The sequence below is a fragment of the Scophthalmus maximus genome, chromosome 13 (assembly GCF_022379125.1).
Source record: "Scophthalmus maximus strain ysfricsl-2021 chromosome 13, ASM2237912v1, whole genome shotgun sequence".
In the NCBI taxonomy this organism is placed as follows: domain Eukaryota; kingdom Metazoa; phylum Chordata; class Actinopteri; order Pleuronectiformes; family Scophthalmidae; genus Scophthalmus; species Scophthalmus maximus.
In genome coordinates this window covers 13826550-13847134 of record NC_061527.1, presented here as the reverse complement: position 1 = coordinate 13847134, position 20585 = coordinate 13826550, and the positions used below count along the sequence as shown (strand labels likewise).

The window sequence follows — 20585 nt, the reverse complement described above, 5'->3', positions numbered from 1 at the left end:
AGCAGCGGGGAAGGATAAAATATGTCTGCCGAGTTAAGAACATAATAGACTTCGCTGAATAATGACCTGCAATAATTTACACAGCATACTGAGCACTACACTGGTCGGAGGAAGAAACCTTTCAGGGAGGAATAATCAAAAGCTATTTCAGTCTGTCTCGGGCCGCTCCGCGGGTGAAAACCAGCCCTTGAACGAGGGTATTTCTACTGCATCTGTGATCATAAGCTCAGGGTGATGAAAAGTGTCGTGTTAAGCTGTTAAGATTAATCACAGTGGTTGTCATAGTGATTGTTAACAGGATATCTCATTACCGCCTGAGTAAAATTTTAGCAAAAGAAAATAGTTTCCCCTGCAGTTATCAGGTTGTTGTGGCATTTTATTTATTTATTTTAGTTTCTCTCCTTCATTGCTCTGTATCATTTTGCGGGAGCAGACAAAGGAATTCATGTTAAACGGTGAATTAAAAGGGTAGGTGTAATTAGCTAAGGCTTCAGCCTAGAACCTTTTCGGTCTTGTCTTTTGTTGCTTGTTCATGCTTTTTTGTTTTTAAACGCTAGAAAAGCATTAATGTAAATTATTTATTGTTTATCGAAGTCTAGACTGAGTCTACTGTTTATATAAGTTGAAAAAATAAACTAACTGAACTCATTTGACATCATCAAAGTTTGATGCTGCATCCTGGCTAACCGACAATAATAACCGGACAAAATTAAAATAACCTTGGTGAGTACAGTGGCTGTGCAAAGCCCTCGGTTCTCTTATTTGTTCTGTAGTTTTAGAATCCCCCCCCCCCCCCAGTTTATACCTATAATGAAGTACTTCACAGGCTTCTAAAGACGCAGCCGCTTGAACAAAACAAACAGATTTGTTTGTGACTGTCCTCTATGTCAGTCACCCATATCAACTTGAGATATCAGGTCGCATCGAGCCACAATAAAGTGCAAATAATATGCGCTGTCATGTCTATAGATTCCCGAAATTGCTACGGAGCTTAGTCATTGTGAAATTTGAGACTTTTACACGAGGTGACCAAAAATCCACTTATCCAATCAATAAAAGGTCCGGGACTCCTCTAGGGAGAAGGGAGAACAAGGGCAGAGTGAAACAAATATCTCTGCAGCACTACATTATTCAGGGTTTTGCATTAGAATAGATGTTTGAGTCACTTCTGAGTAAAATGCATATGACAAATATATTTCTTTTCTTTTTTTTCAGTTGAGGTGAATCACTAACCATACACCGAAACATGCTTATAATATTTCTGTATCTACAATACAGCACAGATCCATTTTAATTTGATATATCTCTAGATCAACAGGCCCAATGAGCAAACATTTTGACGTAGGATTAGTTGAGTTACACAAAGAATTGTGTAACCTTGGCCGTAGAGGTTTGTACATAATTCTCACATCGTCTCCCTTCTTCACCCTTCTCTCTTTCCGGTCGCCCCCTGTCAAACTGCGAAAGGCCGGGGGGGGCGAGTCGTGCCTCTGCCCAGGCCCCGCGGAACAGCTGCAAAGTAAACCTGCTAAATTAACCCAGTCTCCACGAGTCTCACACACACATTATTCTAATCAAAGCATATTAGATCATCCAGATACTTTAGACATATGGGTTTCTGTATCCTCCTTGCCGTCCCCATCTGTCTCTCCTCCCCTCCCGAGTTTTTCTATTTTCCTCCGTACTCTTCATCTCAGTGGAACCCTCGTTCTCACAGCTGCCTCTCTAAGACACTGGCATTCATTTCTAACAGTGCAACTAGTTTTCTGACACGTTTTCACATCCCGTCAAACTTTGAGCACCATATGCCCGCCTGATCACTACATGCTACGAGTTGGAGGTGCGCACTGGGTGAAATTCAAACAAACTTTACTCATATTTCACCTCTCATTTGCATACAGAACATAGAATGAAACCCTGGAGGGTGCACTACTGCAATATTCCCATAAACAATAATTGAACATATTTCATCCATGGGTTTCAGTAGTGCTCAAGTGTTTGTATAGGACAGAATCTTAGCACATAATAAATCATTTGAGTTGTATCTCCAGTGTTCTGTTGTTCAGATTTATTGCAGTAGATTTAAAAAGTGTGTTTATGATAGTATTAATTATGTCTATGAAAAACACCAATCGAAACTTCTCAAAAGGGACATCCTTAAATGGCTCTGGACCAACAGTCTAAACAGAAACATATATCACTGACTATCATACACCGTATGACCAAGACAAAGAAAATCCTCCTCATATATGAGGAGAGAAAATATAATATGCAGAGTGTGGACTGTGAGCACAGAGCATTTCAGTTGTGTTTATGAAAGCATTTCGAAGTGTATGCAGGAAGATTGCAGGGACATATGGACGTTTGGATGTATAAGCCACTTGTAAACACAGAAAGTCAAATGTGTTTACGCGCATGGTGGCGTTTACATTGCATCCTACTTAGGAACTTTTACACGGATACACACAAGCACAAACACACAAATAGAGACACATGAACATACTATTTATATATATATATATTCACAATTTAGAGAACTGTGATCAGTTGTTGAAAAGGCTGACTAAAGTTAATAAAACTAATAATCTAATGAAACCAGAACAGAGATATTCTCATGTCTCAACAAACAAAGCTTTTTTAGATTTGGGTTGGAGGGAAATACTCGGATGCCATAGCATCATGTATATGTCAAATCAATATCAAGCCAAATAATTAAACCTGTGAAGTACTGTATATTGATACTGAGCTCTCATCTCAGCACAGTTTTATATCAGTGGTGGTAGCGTGATGTTGAAACAAAGAGGGGGACTGTGGGTGAAAGTGAAGTCATTAGACGTCGGGGACTTACCTGAGTTGGTGATGGTTAACAGGTCTAGGCGCCGTTGTTGCTGGAAGAAAAGAAGAGTAGAACGTTAGACAGATGTCAAAAAATACATTAAAATATGTAATGTCACTGTAATCATCATACACCTTCGCAGAAAGTCTCTGTCCCTGATCAGACCTGGTACTAACATCTGTCTCGGGTGACCTGATCATTGGACAGCTCAAGGTTACAGATGTGACCGCACCCGAGACACATCAAGGAAACATTTGAGTTCTGGTCATCCGGACCACGTTCAGAGGTGGTCTGGCACTATTTATATATTTTTGGCCACCAAAGCATTGGTCAGCATTGACAACCACATATTGATTTTCTTTTTTTTTTTTCAACTCAAATGAGTAAGAACTTATTTTTTTGTTTAGCTGTGTGCAGCACATTGATTCACTCAGCTTCTCCCCGCCCTTCTCGCTCACTCTCTTTCTGATGACGGACTTGCATAATTTAATCTTTGAGAACAGAAATGATGTACGTGTTCATTTGCAAATAGAGCGAGGAAGTGAGCTCTGTTTACAAGTGGAGACACGAGGACACGTATTCTAACACCAGGAGTGAACTCATACTTAGAGCTGTTCAGTTGCGATTAGATCAGTCAGGACAAATGTTATTATTATTTATTTATCGCCATCTATTGTTATGTATTGCTTTTACAGTTGGAAGCTGCACTTAATACGCACTGATTATTTAACACAAATTAAATTCTTACAATGAAGATATTATTTGATTATTTGGTTTGATTTGATTAAAACCAGGCCAGAACTGGGCCTCGCAAACCACAAATTGGTGGAGAGTATTCTATCTTATATTTAGCAATATTGATGGTTGTTAAATTCAGATATGTACATGTTTTTGTAACTTTTTATTGTATATATTGTTTGATACTTCCTCCAAGTAACTTGACAGTGCCCTGTTTCTGTTGAGGTAAGTGTTGAAGTAGTTCAACACTTAATTTTTAAAGTAGTTTCCTCACCATGTGGTGTGTGTGTGTGTGTGTGTGTGTGTGTGTGTGTGAGAGAGAGAGATAGAGAGAGAGAGAGACCTCATTGGTTATGATGGAGTGTGTTTGAAAGGGTGTGCAATTTTACACTTGATGTCTTCAGCAGCTGAGAAGAAGTCTAGGAGAGGTGCTAGCTGGCTTCCCCTCTTTTTAACCTGCTGCCTTTCTGCACACACACACACGCACACGCACACACGCACACACACACACACACACACACACACACACACACACACACACACACACACACACTTGACTGTGGAGCCCCGCAGTAATCAACACCCCAGCCCTCTTCATCTCCCAGTCCCTCCGGAGACAAGATCTTCACATCCTAGGAAAGGATGGCCTACAAGTATGTCACACACAGATGCGCGCGCGTGTGTGTGTGTGCATTCGTGTGTGTGTGACACACAGTATGGATAGGTCACAGTCAAAACCAGCTTTTAGGGACCAGACTTCATTAATATTCAAGCACCATACTAAGCAGTTGCTGAGAGGGAAAGGTAAAGAGACTCTCGACATACTTGGAGTCCTTCTCTTCCTACACACAGTCCTGCCTGGAGTGAAGTTCTCACTTATTCCAGTATTAAGCAGATGCTTTTACTCAGAGAGTGACTTATAATATACGACATGAGTAGAAAGGGGTCCACTAAGTGCAGAGATGAAATAACTTTGTAAGTTCACTGACACTGTAGCGAGAGTAAAGAATGTTACCTTATCAGTCATAGTACCCCTGACAAATATTATATCATTCAAAAATGAAGGTAAAGATAATATTAGGTCTGTCTTTTGTGTCATACAAGGGTGGGGTTTCTGTGGCCCACTGAATTTGAGTTCTATCTATATGTGACGTTAAAAGAGCATTATTGTATTTGCTGCAATGCATTTCCCTAAAATCTAAGGCACGGGTTATAAAAAAAAGAATGGTCAAAACGTAGACAGCAGAAGAAAAGGAGTCAGGAGATGCTCGAAAAAAAAAATAGCTTGTGCCATCTATTCACAGACCTTATCTGTATTTTTGTGTTTATAGCTGAATGGGCACACTTGAAGGCGGAGTGAAAAGTCGACTGTCATGAGATATAAAGTGGGGACAATAGTGCACACGGAAAGTGCCAGAAACAGTCATGTACAGGACTGAAAAATGACGGGCTGAGAGAGAAGCTCATGGCTTGCTCGCCTTCTTTCTTCTTCTTCTTCGTCACTACTGCACAGCGGACCAAAAGCTGCTAGTTTCAGAAAGTCCCAGAAAGTCGCAGCCCCCTTGGAAAAGGGTTAGGGGGAGTGGTTCACGAAGCTCGTCATAGGAGGAGGCAGTTAAAGATTCCCTGACATTTCATCTGCAGTGTGGACAATACAGTTGTGTACAGATTTCCATCGTCATTTTTTGATATACGCAAACATGTACAAAGGATTTTGTACGTTTATTTATGTAAAGTTTTTTTGTGTGTGTTCTCAAATGTATTCTTATTTAGGCACATTTAGGAATTAGAGGAAACACATTTTTTTGAACAGTAAAATACGGCTGGTAAATATCTGATGAAACGGGAACGAAGGAAAAGTTTAACAAGACGGACAAAATGTCTTTATAGAGCAAATGATTGCGAGTTAATGACAACGGTGTGTGGGAGTGGTGAAACCTCCCTGTGAGGAGAGGGCGTCGTGAGAGGCTTTATGGAGAGTTGAGAGATCAGTTAAGTACTAAAGAGAGTTAAAGATGATTGTGTTTGTACTGAGGAGGGAAGGTCATTCCAACAGAGGGGATCCATAAAACAGAAAAATAGTCTGAGAAGACAGATGCTCCACGAACATGCAAGGATGTGTGAGGTTGAAGGCGAGGTGCATTACAAGAAGCTTGAGTGCAGTGTGATTCTCACCACACTCACATACTCATATACAAGCACTGTATGGACTGTGAAATAGTCTCTGGTGCATTGTATGTGGTGGTATGGATGCTGGAGTGGGTGATGGCCATGTAAGCAGTAGAGGTCACTGTGACAACATGAGACACAGACAAGCCGAGAGCATACACTGAGCCACTACACACACAGTACACACACAGTACACACACAGTACATACACAGTACACACACACACACTCACACAAAGATTTACACGCAAACTCCACCCATAACCTCTAACTCTCTCTCTCTCTCACACACACACACACACACACACGATTACTACCACCTTTGGAGCCCGCTGACTCTCTGCAGTCAGTCCGATATGGTGCCGCAGCACGAATCACTGACAACAGAGAAACATTTACACTCCCAGTTCTTCTCACTGCCGCTGAACAGAGGGTAAGACCCTGATATCACATATGTTTGTACATTGTACATTGAGATTTCCTTAGCAAATCGATGGGACAATAAATAATGTAAAAATTGCAAACTATGCATCATTTCAACCTACTTTCACATTGTATTGACAATTATTCTTTCACTGTCATAATTCTGTTTAAATGTCACCTATTAATTTCATTTTTTTTGAAACATTGTTTTTAATGTACTTTTAGCATTTCCTTTTCTGTAATGGACATACAAAGGAAACTGTGTACCACATGAATAAACACAACAAGAAAAGAATAGTTGCTAGTAAAATAAACCTGCAAACTGTCCTGTCCTCTGCTGCAATGGTGATCCACATTAACATAGAGGCTTATTAAATTATGACTTGGATCGTGTAGCACCCTCTACTGGCACTCCTGATTTCTGCAAGTGAAGCTATGGTAAATTCAATACTAATGCCTAATTTGGAAATGATTTCTCATTTGAGATTATGGTATGAATATGAATGACTACAGGAAAACACACGTGGAAGCACACCAGAGCCCAAAAACGAAGGACCTTCTAAACCTGATGGCATTTTAAAATGCATTATCAAAATCCTCTCATTTTTATATTCACACTGTACACTGATGGAGACACGCAGACACTCAATCTGAAAAACGGCAGATGAAAAATGTGAGTCTCGCTCAGTGTGCCCGTCCTTATACACAGATAATGAATCTGTAGTAGAGAATTACAACATACTATCACTGCTCTCTCTTCCTGCTGCTTTTGTTAGACCTCAGCATGGATAAGGTGCTTAGTGTTCTTTAGGAGGGAGAGAGAGAGACACATAAAGAGAGGGGGGAGGGGGGTCTGACACAGAGAGAATTACATTAGCAGAAGCATTTCAGGGCAGAAAATAGGATTAAATTAAACTTTATCAAACATAGCCAAGAGCCGAGGGATCACACCCTGGTCGGAGCCGGCCCAGTCTCACTGCCACGACGACGAAAACACAACAGCTTAAATCAACAATTGATTGATTGATTTGAATTGATTTCACCCTTCTTAATTCTTTACTGTGTACTCCCAATGCAACGTTTCTGGGATGCACTACACCGGACAACACACTGATTGTCAGTATCTTTTACAATCTGAATGCCACAAGAATTATGACAAATGAACAGACACTAATTGGACTGACCCGATGCGGAACTCCGACAGGGTTAACTCACTTTTCACAAAAGAACTGTCCAGCTCAAGTCCACAGGTATTTACCACAGGTGAATCTAGACCGGGCCTGCCAGTTTTAGTGTTATTAGGTCAGAAAACAAGGAGGCAGTGGGGAGCCAGAGGTGACGGCCACTCCAGCTGTCGGCGTAGTCTAGCCAGGCAGCGTGGACCCTGGGGCCCTGTGGCTCGAAGCACAATAGACAATACTGATGCAGACAATGGGACTGGAGTCCTGAATTATCTTAAGATAGCTACAGTCTTATATGAGAACATGAAGTTAATTTTTTTCAAGGCATGTAACCTGACCAGAAACTTCACGTAATTCTAGACTTCAAACTAATGAAGGTGTTTATCAGATCCTTCTGTTATGGTTATTAGTTATTATATTAGTATCTCTTCACTACTATTTTTTTCATTCAATAAGTAGTCAGCATTCTGACCCCCCTCCCCCTTAAAGTAATCTATAATGTTCTAATCAGTATAAATACAGTCATTAATAGAACCAATCAGTAGACAGAGATAGCAGACTGTGCCACCATCGTAATCTGGGTGGGGAAAAGTGGGGGGATGAAGGGTGAGGGGGGTCAGTGGAAAATCCATTAATGCACTAAACCCCTACTTTATTACTAAATTAAATATTCATGCGCAATCTACCCAAAACCCATTTGCCAACAATTCCTCCAGAATTTACTTTTTATATTTGCTGATTGTTATTACACAGAAAAAGAGAGAGTGAGGCGGAAGACGGAGAGGAGAGGCAGAGGATCCAGCGAGAAGGAGGAGGGGGAGGTGGGTGGGGTGGTGGACTGAAAATCCCAACCATCATTTTGTAGCTCATTTCAAATTAATCTAAAGTCAATATGGCTAAATTACCGTGCCACGGCCACCATCCAATGCAGTTTTCATTTTTTTTGAAAAAAGAATTTGAGCTATGGGATGGAAATAGTATTAAGGTGAAGATGTATTTCCATGAAATGCACTTTTATTACTTTCATTACTCAGATTTTTATTTTAATATATTACTTTATTACTGTTAATCTCATTTACTGTTTATCTAGTCATGGAATCCAACAGTTGAAGAATTCCTCAATGTTTCTACCTGCAATAGCATATCTATTGGTCATATGGTGGAAGCAGAAACGCTTCAAATACAACTTAACACAACTAGAATACTATTTTTCACAATTAAAGTTAAGGTGATGAACTTGTTAGCAAACAGCTTACTATTTGAACAACCACCTGTACACTGCAGCATTTGCTTGTGTTTCTGGACACCTGTTCAATATTCACTCCACTTTTAGCTTATAGCTTTTGGTCTTCAACAGCTCGTGAGGAAAATGTCTGGCTAGTTAGTCCCTGACTGTGTCAGTCAGCTGTTTAGTTACTGAAAACTATGCAGATGAATGCGAAAAGAGAGTGAACCAAAATACTGAAGATGCATACCTGAAACCAAATGAAACACGGAGCTGAAAGACGCTAAATCACTCCACAGAGCAGAGGGGGACCGCCCTCACGTGAAAAAACAACCCCATATGTCATCTGTGCAAGCAGCATATTACGACTTATAGTTACATTTTATTGTCGGGCAACCTCTAGCAGCCGTAGTAATTATGACGGGAGTAAAGGCAGGTGAGGTACGGAGCTATAAAGTCCACGTTACGAGGCGGTTTGGGTGAATGTAAGAGTAGACAAAACACAGGAAACTGACGGTCAACCTTGTTCCTAATATGCAAATTCCAAATTCATGACGACAAAGGTCCTCTAGCCTTGAGGAAATACTTTTGTTATTAACCCAAACCACAATCTGTTCCTAAACCTTACCAGGTAGTTTCATGCCTAAACCCAAGCAAACCTTGTTCTTTTGATATTCATACTATGAGGACGAAGGACCAGTATGCCTGCTGCCGGTACGTTCCCATGAGCCATGGCCGAGGTTAGGGACAAGTGACCTGTATAGTCGTTTAGGTTGGAAGGCTTGTTGAAATGAGGAAATTTGCAGCATCAGGTGGTTCATCACTATAAACCACCCCTTTAACATACAGGTACTCATGCAATCCATTGTTATAAAAAGATTAATAATAGTCCCATTAAGGAATAAACATTGCTTTATACTGTATTTATGTTCAGTTGCTGGTCATTTGTACTAACCACATTAATCATTTCTCTGTGTTATGATACCTGTTAAGCCCCTGCTTTGTTGATGAGGTCACACGCAGGAAACAGGCTTCTGCAACCTGTCCCATCGCTGTCCCCTGTGACCCATAAACACACTCGCACACATACAAATATCCCCCTATCATGTATCCATTGTCAGGGCAAGGGTCGATGGTGGATGGGGTTGTTAGTGAGAGAACGGTTGTCAAGAGCCTGACTCATCTTCCATCTTCCTCCCATCCTCTCATCTGATCCCTGCTGTCTACCTCATCTGAGTCACGAGTTTATACACACACACACACACACACGCACATACATGCTCGTATGCGCACACACAGACACACAGACACACACACACACACACACACACACAGACACACAGACACACAGACACACACACACACACACACACACACACACACACACACACACACACACACACACACACACACACACACACACACACACACACACGGTGACTGGACTGATCTCTTGCACAGCAGAGGTAAAAGGGGAAACTGCTTTCTTCTTCCCCATCTGTGTGTCTAACTGCATCTTAGTCATCATCCCTGAGTAACAAAGAGGGGAGGTGAGGTAAGAATGAGCTAATGGGATGAGCTTTTCAGGACATGTTTGGGCGTGGCTGCCTGGATCACTACATTTGAGAGCATCATAATGGAAGAGGATTACAGGTGTTCACAATGTAAGGCATCCTAAAACTGAAAAATGCGATAATTCCAGATTTTCATATGACTACAATAAAGTTTTGAATAATTTGTGGAACCCAGTTAACATAACAAAGACTGGGAAGAGAGTTAATACTACTGACAAAAATATAGCAGCATTTCTTTTCCACCAAATGTAGGAAAAAAAATATGTATTCGATAATTTCTTTTAGAAAATGGCCACTTGCCGGGAGAAATGTGATGGTGTTGCATGACAGTACCAGCTAGTGTGTGTTGTGGCGTTGAGATGAGGAGAGAGAGGATGGAGCAGACGGGCTGGAGAGCAGGGATTTGTTGCGTGACCAGGAGCCCTTGGTTAAAAATACAACAAACCAAATCAAAGATTTATTCCTTCTGAGAGCAGAGAGCAGCCTACTCTTGAGCGATGGAAGAGGACAGCCGCGGCCACCTGCACAGGGCACACAGTCCTCTCGGCTGCTGCCTTTATTACACGCACTCTGACATTGTGGACTGCAGTGATCTGATAATGTGATAAAGAGCAGGCATGAACAGGACATACGTGCAGCTGACGCTCACCTATGAATATGCAAGCACGCAGTCAAACCGTGTATGGTCATAGAGACACACGCACAAGTCATTTCACGCCAACGCCACTGGGTTTCTCATACCAGTAAAAAAAACATGATACAATTCCATCTCGACTTCATTACATATTCATGGAGGCCAATTAAAACAGCGGGTAAGCTGGACCCCCTGGTTCCAGCCTGTATGACCATCCCTCTTCTCAAATACTCAGACTTTTACTTTGAAAGCATGTCTTGGTGCAGCTGGCTAATAACAGCCCCAAAATGTTGTCAAACAGATGATAACAAAATGTCCCCCAAGCATCACACTCCAGGGCTGAGGTGACCTTGGGTGTGGTCTTATTATAATGTGGGAGTGTTGTCAATATTTGACTAGCGCATAGCCACCTGCGACAGCCAACTGGAGGACAAATCTCTCCCTCTTTATTTTGACAAGCGCTGATCAAGCTGCAAACAAAATGCACCAAATGGAAATGATGGCAGTGCAAAGTCTTCTTGTGCAAGATATAACAACTAACTATTAAGGTCTTTGCGATGCATGGGGGTGGCTTTACACACCATGAGACAGAGTTACTGTACATAAAATACACATTGAAAAAAATGTGTAAGAGCGTAGTGTTGTGTTATTTCAACATGCCCTCAGATGCCTCAGATCTGAATGTCCCGCCGTATGACGGGGAATAAGGACTTCATTGTTAGGGGACGAATAAGTTTGAATCAAGTTTAGAGAAAAACGCAAAAAAACACCCCTGGATATGTGGCTTCCAGAGCAGGCAGTGTGAGTTGGACTGACTGTCTCCTTCTTTAACCTGATGGTGGTCTCTGTCTAACTGCAGCTGGATCTCCGATGGTAACAGTACAAAACTGATCGTTGACCCATGCATGGCTCGGTCTGTTCTAATATCAAGTATCCTATAGAACTACTTCATACTCTGATTGGGTGGGCTGTTTCAAGATGATAAGGGTAGATAGAGGCGGTGCCCGCACAAGTAAGGTATGAGATAGTCCTGTTAGATGACACAGACTATGTTTTCTGCTCAAGTTGTGAGGTGTTATAGCAAGCTTACTCTGTCGAATCAGCCCGCAGAAAACATTCATGAAAAACTGGGTGTCACTTGCAGGCAAAATCTGAACTCACGGCTGAGTGTGTGAACTTCTGCTTCTCTGACCTGCGACCATGTCATATCATGTCCACTGAGGAGTTTAATCATGTGGCACCGGGGCTAATCCGTGGAGCTGTCTGTGGTGCTGAAGCAGCAGATGGATTTGTAGGTTGTGCCTCATTTCTTTCAGTCAGTTTCATTTTGGATCTATAAAATTATGTACACTAAAAACTATTAAAAAACCTCATTCTACACTATACAGCAAAAGACACATGACTACAGATTTCCCCTATAGATGTTTGGTGTAACCTGGGAGTGGAGCATGAATTAACTTGCACTGACTGCACTTATCAGCTGCAGGTGCATAGTTCAAGGTCATTTAACTCATGCAACGACCCTGCTTGTAGGCTAGTGTTTCGTGAGAAACATTAATGTAATACACAGACAACAGGGACAGAAGGTATATAAGCCTAACCTGATAAGATTTAATTGTAGAATTAGACCTGTCACAGTTATTGTTATGGTATCCTGCTACAGGGGAAGCAGGTCAGGGTTCAGGTTGTAGATAAAGGCTTAGTTTTGCAGGTTGGCTCATCTAATGTGTCCTGCGGGTACGTGTAATAAAAAAACCTTGACCAGGGAATTGTTGTTGCTACATACCCTTTAGCCACCCATTCTTAGTGTGTGGCCTGTTCAGCCTTTTCAAATTAAATTGATTTAAAAACATACTAATCAAAATATCTGTGTGGAGACGTTCCGCGGGCAGCCGGCATTGTGGCTCACGCATCTGCCTCCATCGCGCTGGCATCAACAGCACTCTGGTGTCAATCCTACGCCTAGTAGCTAAGAGTGTGTATGTGTGTGCATGTGTGCGTCTGTTTGTAGGTGTGTGTAAGTGTGTACATGGGGGCCCAAACGGGTGACCTTTGGGCCCCTGCTGAGCCTAGAGTATCGTCCGTGACCTGGCAAAGAATCAATGACAGCTTCTTCACACTGGGGACGATCAATGACAGTGAGGACAGTGATAGCTCACTTGATACTTCAACACACAATTCCTCTCATTCCTCTCATACACACAGAGGGACTCCGTCCTCACATCATTTCCCCAGTGGCCTGTGATTGACCCCTGCCTGATGAAGTGCAGGTTTAGTGACCTGGCATTTACCAGAGAAAAATGCCCGTCCAGTGGCCGACACACTGTCAGACAGAATTACTGAGCAGAGAACATTACTGGGTCTGAGAAGATGACTCATTCAAAACATGTCATACTTTACTGTTTTTAAGGTAGTGGTAGCTTATTTAGGACTGTAGTTTTCCCCAGAGGGTCTACTGTAAAGTGTAATGTAAAAAAAAAAAAAATAATAATAATTTATGTTCTCTTGGATCATATTATTGCATTGTCAATGTGAATGAATACTGTTTTTTTCCTACCAGGTCTTGGATCAAAGTAAAGTGTCCTTCATCAGCCAGTTCAAGAAAGCAGCCTTTCCATTAAATCACAGTGTGTGTGTGTGTGTGTGTGTGTGTGTTCTCCTCTGCTGTGTGTCAAGTTTTTTTATTTCATCTTTGGGAAACACTTCAATGCCAGTAGTAGAGTGGAAAATCCACCTTGGTTTTATGGTCTTATATTTCCATCATTTTCTGTTAGGGCTCTTAAATTAACTGCGAGAGATGGAAAATGAAAGTGATATTCTTCCATATGGGACTTTCTGAGGTATCAAGAAACTTCTACAAGGTTTTCCCGACTGAGACTGAAACTTATGCTCTTGCACAGCAGTGAACTTGAACACTGACTTGTCAATCTCCGTGTCTTCACACCAACACTACTAGAGTATCGGTTGACAAGACGTAAGGTTGAAAAGTTCACCCATCTCTCTTTGGGGCCTAATTGGAGTTGAAGGTCAAGAGACGTGTATGTTGCTATTGGTTTACTGCCTTTATGGATCTTACAAGACTGTTAAATGTCTATGTGTACAAGCTGTGAAACTCTCTTCTCTCTTTTTCCATTTCAAAACCCTTTTTTTCTGATATCCTCCATAACAAATTCAAATGTCTGTTATCTTCAAGTAACCAGACAGTGAGAGACATTTTAGAAAAGAAATTAAACAAAATGCTTTGTGACTAAAGCGATTTCTCCAGCACAACTTTTCCATTTAGCGGAGTTCAATCAGGTATTGGGATGGAGTGCTGAATAGTTCTTTAAAGCTGAGGCAGGCTGGACTGCTGCGCTACTGGTAATTAAGCAGGACAATAATTAGCTGCTAGTGGAGGAGAGAAAGGGAGGGTACAAACTGTTTGACAAACACAAATGCAAGCACACAAGAAAAGTACAAACACAGAATTTTTGATTGCAAGATGGATAGAGACGTGTGTGTTTGTGTGTGTATCCCTTCCCTATGTCAAAACAGCCAACACCCTCTCCAGATGTTGATGTGTGGACCAGATGGATGCACTCTTTGGTGTCTGGTGACTCCTAATCACAGCGCAGAATGAGACAAGAACTGAGAAAAAAGTAGGGAGGAGCAGAGAGAAAAATGGGAGAAGAGATGGCAAAATGAAAAGCAGACAGAGTGGGACGACTCAAAATTACACTCACTTGAAGACAAACTGACAAAAAAGAAACTGTGCTCACAAGCAGCACCGAGTTGAGTGTTATGCTATAAGTTCTACTGCACAGTATGTCATCCTCTCTCCCCCTGTCAGGAGAGGGTCAGCTCGATGCCAATGCTGTGGGACTTTGAACCAAACAATGAATTCAACATCCAATGACCATCACAGGAAACAGCTTATGGCCAGTTCCATTAGCTGTGTACGCGCGCGTGTGTGTGTGTGTGTGTGAGAAGCGGGCTGATCGAGAGGTTGAGTAGTGCTGTTGTGGAGTATGTCTCGTCTACACATGTACAACCTGTCTGCGTAGACATTGAGCTTGACAGCGATAGCTGCCAGAATGAGATCTTGGATGTGGCATTGCCCTTCTGCTGATTGCTGGTAATCTGTGTGTGTCCCAAACAACCAAGCCATCAGTTTTCATTCAAACAAGAAAAGCAGGATGGCAGACAGAATCCGGGTACAGACACAAAGCACAAGGAGGAGACGACAAACACAGCATAAAAGCAGATGATTCAAAAGTTTAGGATGGTGTATTACTCCTTTACAAAAAATGACTTGCTAGATAAGGTAAGGTCCTGTCTCTAAAACAAACTCCCAACAACCAACATCTTACAGAATAAATGTGTTGCATTCAGTTAGTGACATTTGGATAGTGTGAATGATGAATCATGAGACAAAACAGAGCAGGAGAAATCACGGGGGTTGCAGCACAGCAAAGACACAAGGAGAACAGGAAATGAGTGTCAAAATAAAACAGGAAACAACCAACTTGAGATTCAACAAGCACTGGGGATAACAAAAGATAACTAAACTAAAGCAAAGACACACAAGGAAGGGTGATCGAGGACATTGATGAATAAATAAAGTCCACAAGAATCAGAAAATAGTTCACAAGAGTCTTTTCAAAGTTCTTAAGAGTCCAAAGAGTTCACAGGGGTAGAATCATGACAATTATATTCTTAACTCTCCACTGGTTGAGGGAAAATGCCTTGTGTTATTATCCTCAGGCATTCCCAATCTACATGGGATAGTTTAACCCTTCCACATACTGTGTCTGCCCAAGGCTTCTTTCCTGGTTGAATATACTGAGATAACTGAAGAGCCTTGAAGTTGTATGCTGATCAATTAATAGAACTATCTCAACCGACTCCTTTCATTGCACAACCCCTTCCCAATATCTCTCACAATGTCCCAACAATGTCTGGGTTCGACTGTTTTTACGATCTTGCTCTTGCAGTTACAATCCAGGGCTCGTGATTTTAGATGGAGGTTAGAAAATAAAGTGACTTGAAGCCTTGAAGAGGCTGGCCACCAAACCAGCAGCTTCTCATACTCACGAGAAATCACACCCTAATGAAGCCAGCCAGCAGGACTACAGTCCTACTGTGCTGAGTCACCAGCCCATTGCAAAGAGCAGGCATGCAGTCTTTTGGGCATTAAACCCAGCACTCAACTCCTTGGCTGCACATTGAGACTGTGCGGACCACTTTTCTGTTACTAGGACAGAATCCACACTGCTTTTCCAATATTGGATATTTAAAAACTGGACAGAATATCAGGGTTACTGTGGAGGCTGAGCAGTGTGAAAACTTAATAAGTGAAGCACACCCTCCATCAGCCTTTTTGTGGAGAAGAAACCAGCCCTGTCATCCGTCAGTCCAAGAGTATCCCCAGCCTCCCCCCATGCCACATTGAGAGAGAGACGAGAAGGAAGCCATGTGCAGCATTTCAGCCAGATCTCATCCAATTGGTTCCCTGTCACTGTGGGGCTTTCTAACTCCATCAGTTACCTCATACAACAAATGAGTGCATGACTATAGGAAAAATAATTCCCACCTCCTCCTCTGTGGAGGGCGTGTCACATGGCCAACAACTCCCCAGTGTATGGTGCTGTCTCTCTGTGGACTTACCACCTGCAAAGATGAATTAAGAATTTGAGGTGTCACCCGCCTGGTGGAGGGAGTAATAGTTTTAATGTAGTGTAACAATTTATCATTGTACCCAGATTTTAATACGTGCATTTTCTGCGAAAAGCTTTGTCTATGCTCTGACAGAATCCTTGCCGTCAGTGGGCAGTGGAGCCTCTGGGTGGCACACGTTTTACCAACACTGACCTAGCACCAACCCCTCCCCGCCCCCATCTTGCCAGGCTTGGTTCCCCCTCTCTCGCAGTGCCAGATCTTACACTGCCCTGGCACCTCAGTCAAGGTCTCCCCTCCTCTCAGGAGCCCCTCTTCCTCTCCTGAGATAAAATAAACAAGAAAACAGTCGTTTGACGCATGTGTAATCACCTTAGCTATATCCGCTGGAACTGAGGGCTTTTAATTTGCCGTGCTTTTAATTTGTTTTCACAGCAGTTTCGAGCAAATTGAATTTGTTAATTAAAGCAGCAAAATGAAATGCTGAGCATTATTGACGAGATGCTAATTGGGTTAGTGTGGAAATTGGAAGAGGGGGTGAAGTGGTGTGGGTAGGGGCTAACGAGAGGGTTGAGGGGGTGGGGGTGTAGGGCAATTTTGGGTATCAATAGTCAGGACAAATCACATTATAGAACAGTACAAGAAAGGTTACGTGCCAAGTGGCATGGCGGCTGCGTTATGATTTGTGCATGTTTGTGTACATGTGTCTGCGTGCACAATACATTTCCCCAAGCCTTTTTGGCAGACATACACGTACACATATAGACAGCTGAAACACAACCCACACGTATACACACATTCATGCAAACACAATAACACAAACAAACAGAAACACACACATGTGTATGGAGTAACATCTGTCGTATTCCAGAAACAGAGCCTTAATAATGCAGTATTTTTTATATTTAATACTGTACGTATAAATAGTGGATTCATGTGACATTGTATAGTCTACAAGGGGTGATCAAAGCTTATAACAGCATTGGTCAAATGTAATATAATTCCAATATGAATATATTGCATGCATGTTGCAATTTAGTAATGGAAATAATCTACATAAGAACTATTGTGTAGTTAAGGGCTTTTAGGATTTTGAGGTGATGAGGAGATGTTCTTCCAAATCTAGCCATGAGTGCAAACACATCATTTGCACAGAGGTGTGGCAAATATATTTGTGAAATTTTGCTGACCACAGATTCAATCATATTCCCGCTCTGTGTTACCATCTCAAAAGGGGGGCTAGGGCAGAAATGAAATATAGTTAAGTGGAAAAATATCTTATTATCAGGAATAGTTAGAGTAGGTTTCAGTAATGGCAAATCAAATCAGTTGCTCGCCCCTTAAAAGCAGTGCACTCCCAGACATAATGTAGAAAATGGGTTGGAAGGAGAGTACAGTCTGGTTTGTCCTGAGAGGATGGATTTGTCTGGGGATGTTCAGAAGTACAAATATACAACAGTACCACAAATTCAATGTAAATGCAAAGCAGTACAAATACACTTTCAGGGGCAGATTATGTTCCTCTTTGAGTGAAATTTACATGCAGGAGAGGCCACTATACTTTTACCACAACATTTGCATAGGAGACATGTTGTTATTTGCATAAAGCCAACAACTAACTTACAACAAAACAAATAAATTGTATTCAATTAGTCATATTTGAAAAGTGGGAATAAAGTGAGTCTGTGAAAGCAGTTTGGTTTGTATGAAGAGCCTTCATGACAGATGTTGACATCCTCTTCCTTGAAGATATTGGTATTTCAGGCCATGTGATTAAATTAAAACAGTGCAAAATCTTAAACTCATGGGTCAAGTGAAAATATCTGAAGGAGAGAGATATGCATCTAAGAGTAACAGGCTTTTGTCTGAGCAGAGACTTAGTTATAAGCTGTGTGTATGGAAAACTTTAGAGCCTGTAAACGGTGATATTGTTGTGAAGAATGGGACGGCGTGTCATATTACCGTGTGTAAATATAAGAGTTTACGGTTGTTGTCCCAACACCAGTGTCGTCCAGAGACACGTGTTAGATCACACCTCCCCCTTTGTTTGTCTGCTCAAATCTCACAGTCAAGATTAATAATCTGCTACTAACTAAACCTGTAGTGAACAACAAAGAAATATTTTTTCTAGAAACTTTAGCATATTATTTTTGTGGTTATTTGGTTAGTCTGCTCTACTTAGCAGTACATTTGTTATTTTTTACTCGTGGCATGCTTGTTAGGCTGCAGGACCCTTTTAAATATGTAAAGAAGAATATCCCATCTGGTCTTTGTACTTAAAAATGCCTCAAGAATTGTGATATTACTACAATTTAAGAAAGAAAAAAAAGCTTTAGAAAAGCATTTAAAAAAAGGAAGCAGACAGTTAGTTAGATAGTAATGAATCTTGCATTATGGTCTTAGTGTATAAAGATAAGGATTTACGACTGTTGGGAATGTGCAGCCCTGAAGAAGTTCTGTAAAAAGGGAGTGAGTAGAGAACATTTAGAAGTCCTCTCTTTTGGTGATAATGAGCCTGTTAATTACATAATTTACCATGTGAAGAGTTCCATAGCTTTGTGTGCAAAGTGCTATTACAATAAAGTCATTAATATCATTGAATGGTGAGACAACTTTTATTTATGAGTTTTGTGTGAGCGTGCGTGTTTGTGTGTGTGTGTGTGTGTGTGTGTGTGTGTGAATACATTCACACTTGCACATGTAGTCAAATTCATTTTACGTGAGTCAAATTAAGTACAAACCTCCTCACCCCCTACCTAACAGTGCACCAATAAACATCACTCCTTAACCCACTCATTGACCCTCAGAGCTCTGCTGAGGTGTTCAGTGCTAAGATGACTTAGTCTCCCTCCAGGCACGTTGACCCAATGTACTGCTAATGAGAAGAATTCACTCATTTGGCTTGAGATCCTCACAGGTGATGAACAGAGGTGACAGGTTGGGAAGAAGAAAGATACGGAGGGAGAAAAGGGAGAAAAAGTGAAAATTATTAAGATTAAAAAAGTGACGGAGACACAATGAGAGATGAGTGCGGTTTGGAAACAGGGAGAGGAGCATGGGGCCCGGTGAGACGCTGAGCAGTAGTTGAATTAAGGAGGTGATTATGGCACTAATTACAGACTGAGCTGCTTCATTGATAAGGTCCCAGCCCACACTTGACAACACTTGCTGCCCTATTCTCTCCAATGTTGGAAATACTGAAATGCAGACACATAGAAAAAATGGTGGATTCGGGGAGAATACATCATAGCATCCATGAGAGGTATTGTGGAAACAAGACGTCTTAACCATTTTTCTGTCCTTGATTAATTGATATGCAGCTTCAGAACCTCGCCACAGAATACAAAGTCACATATGTTTCACGTATAAAACAAAAAGGAGATTATAGACAATGCTGTGACATCAGATTTCCTGCTTGAATCACACACGTTAACTGTGAGGTTGACACAAGACAGTATTTTCATTTGCACAGGGACAACATATGGATTGTGATTATGCGGCGTAAATTAAAACAGGATAGAGTCTAGACAGAAAATGCAAGCCGCATAGTTTTCACATCTTGCATCACTGACAGTGTTTTTGTGGTTGTGTTTGGATTTATACTTATTATTTTATTTCCTCAAATGCAGCCGAGTCTCCCCGAAGGTTATGACTCCATCCTTGACCAAAGTGGTCCGGGACAAACACACCGAATACAGTGTAATGCCCCACTTTGAGAAGGCAAATGTGAATGCTATTTGGGGTCCCTATTACCAGTCATCCTCGTCTAAGAAGGTACACTCAGCAATGCGAATCAACCTGACAAGGACTGAATCGTTTGGCGCCACTGTATTTCATGCTGCCAATAAATATATCTACTATATCTTGTTCATAAAAATCTGAGGCTCTGTTTTGTAATCATAAAAAGGGTAAGTTAGGGGGAGATCTGAGAGCTATTCTTTTGACCGTGCAGAGTACAGCAGGCACCGTCTGCGCGGAGCACACTGCTGCCTGCCTCATCAGAAATACCTAATATTCCAATGTAAGGGCTCTAAGTAGCTGGCAAACCCAAGTAGATAGATAACAAAGAGCCTATTAAATAACAGACAATGTGGCCTGTGAAGGTGTGGGTGGGCGATGTTGGAATGTGTGGCGGGAATTGGTCTTTTAGC

General features: G+C 41.6%; 1 protein-coding gene across 1 annotated transcript in view; it reads right to left on the bottom strand.

The window, feature by feature from the left end:
• agbl4 (AGBL carboxypeptidase 4) overlaps window positions 1-20585 on the bottom strand; it is a 230123-nt gene that overhangs the window by 74868 nt on the left and 134670 nt on the right. Inside the window, exon 6 of the mRNA XM_035647032.2 lies at window positions 2849-2888. Within this exon, the coding sequence (XP_035502925.1) occupies window positions 2849-2888 (40 nt within the window). The remainder of the gene's footprint in view (window positions 1-2848; window positions 2889-20585) is intronic.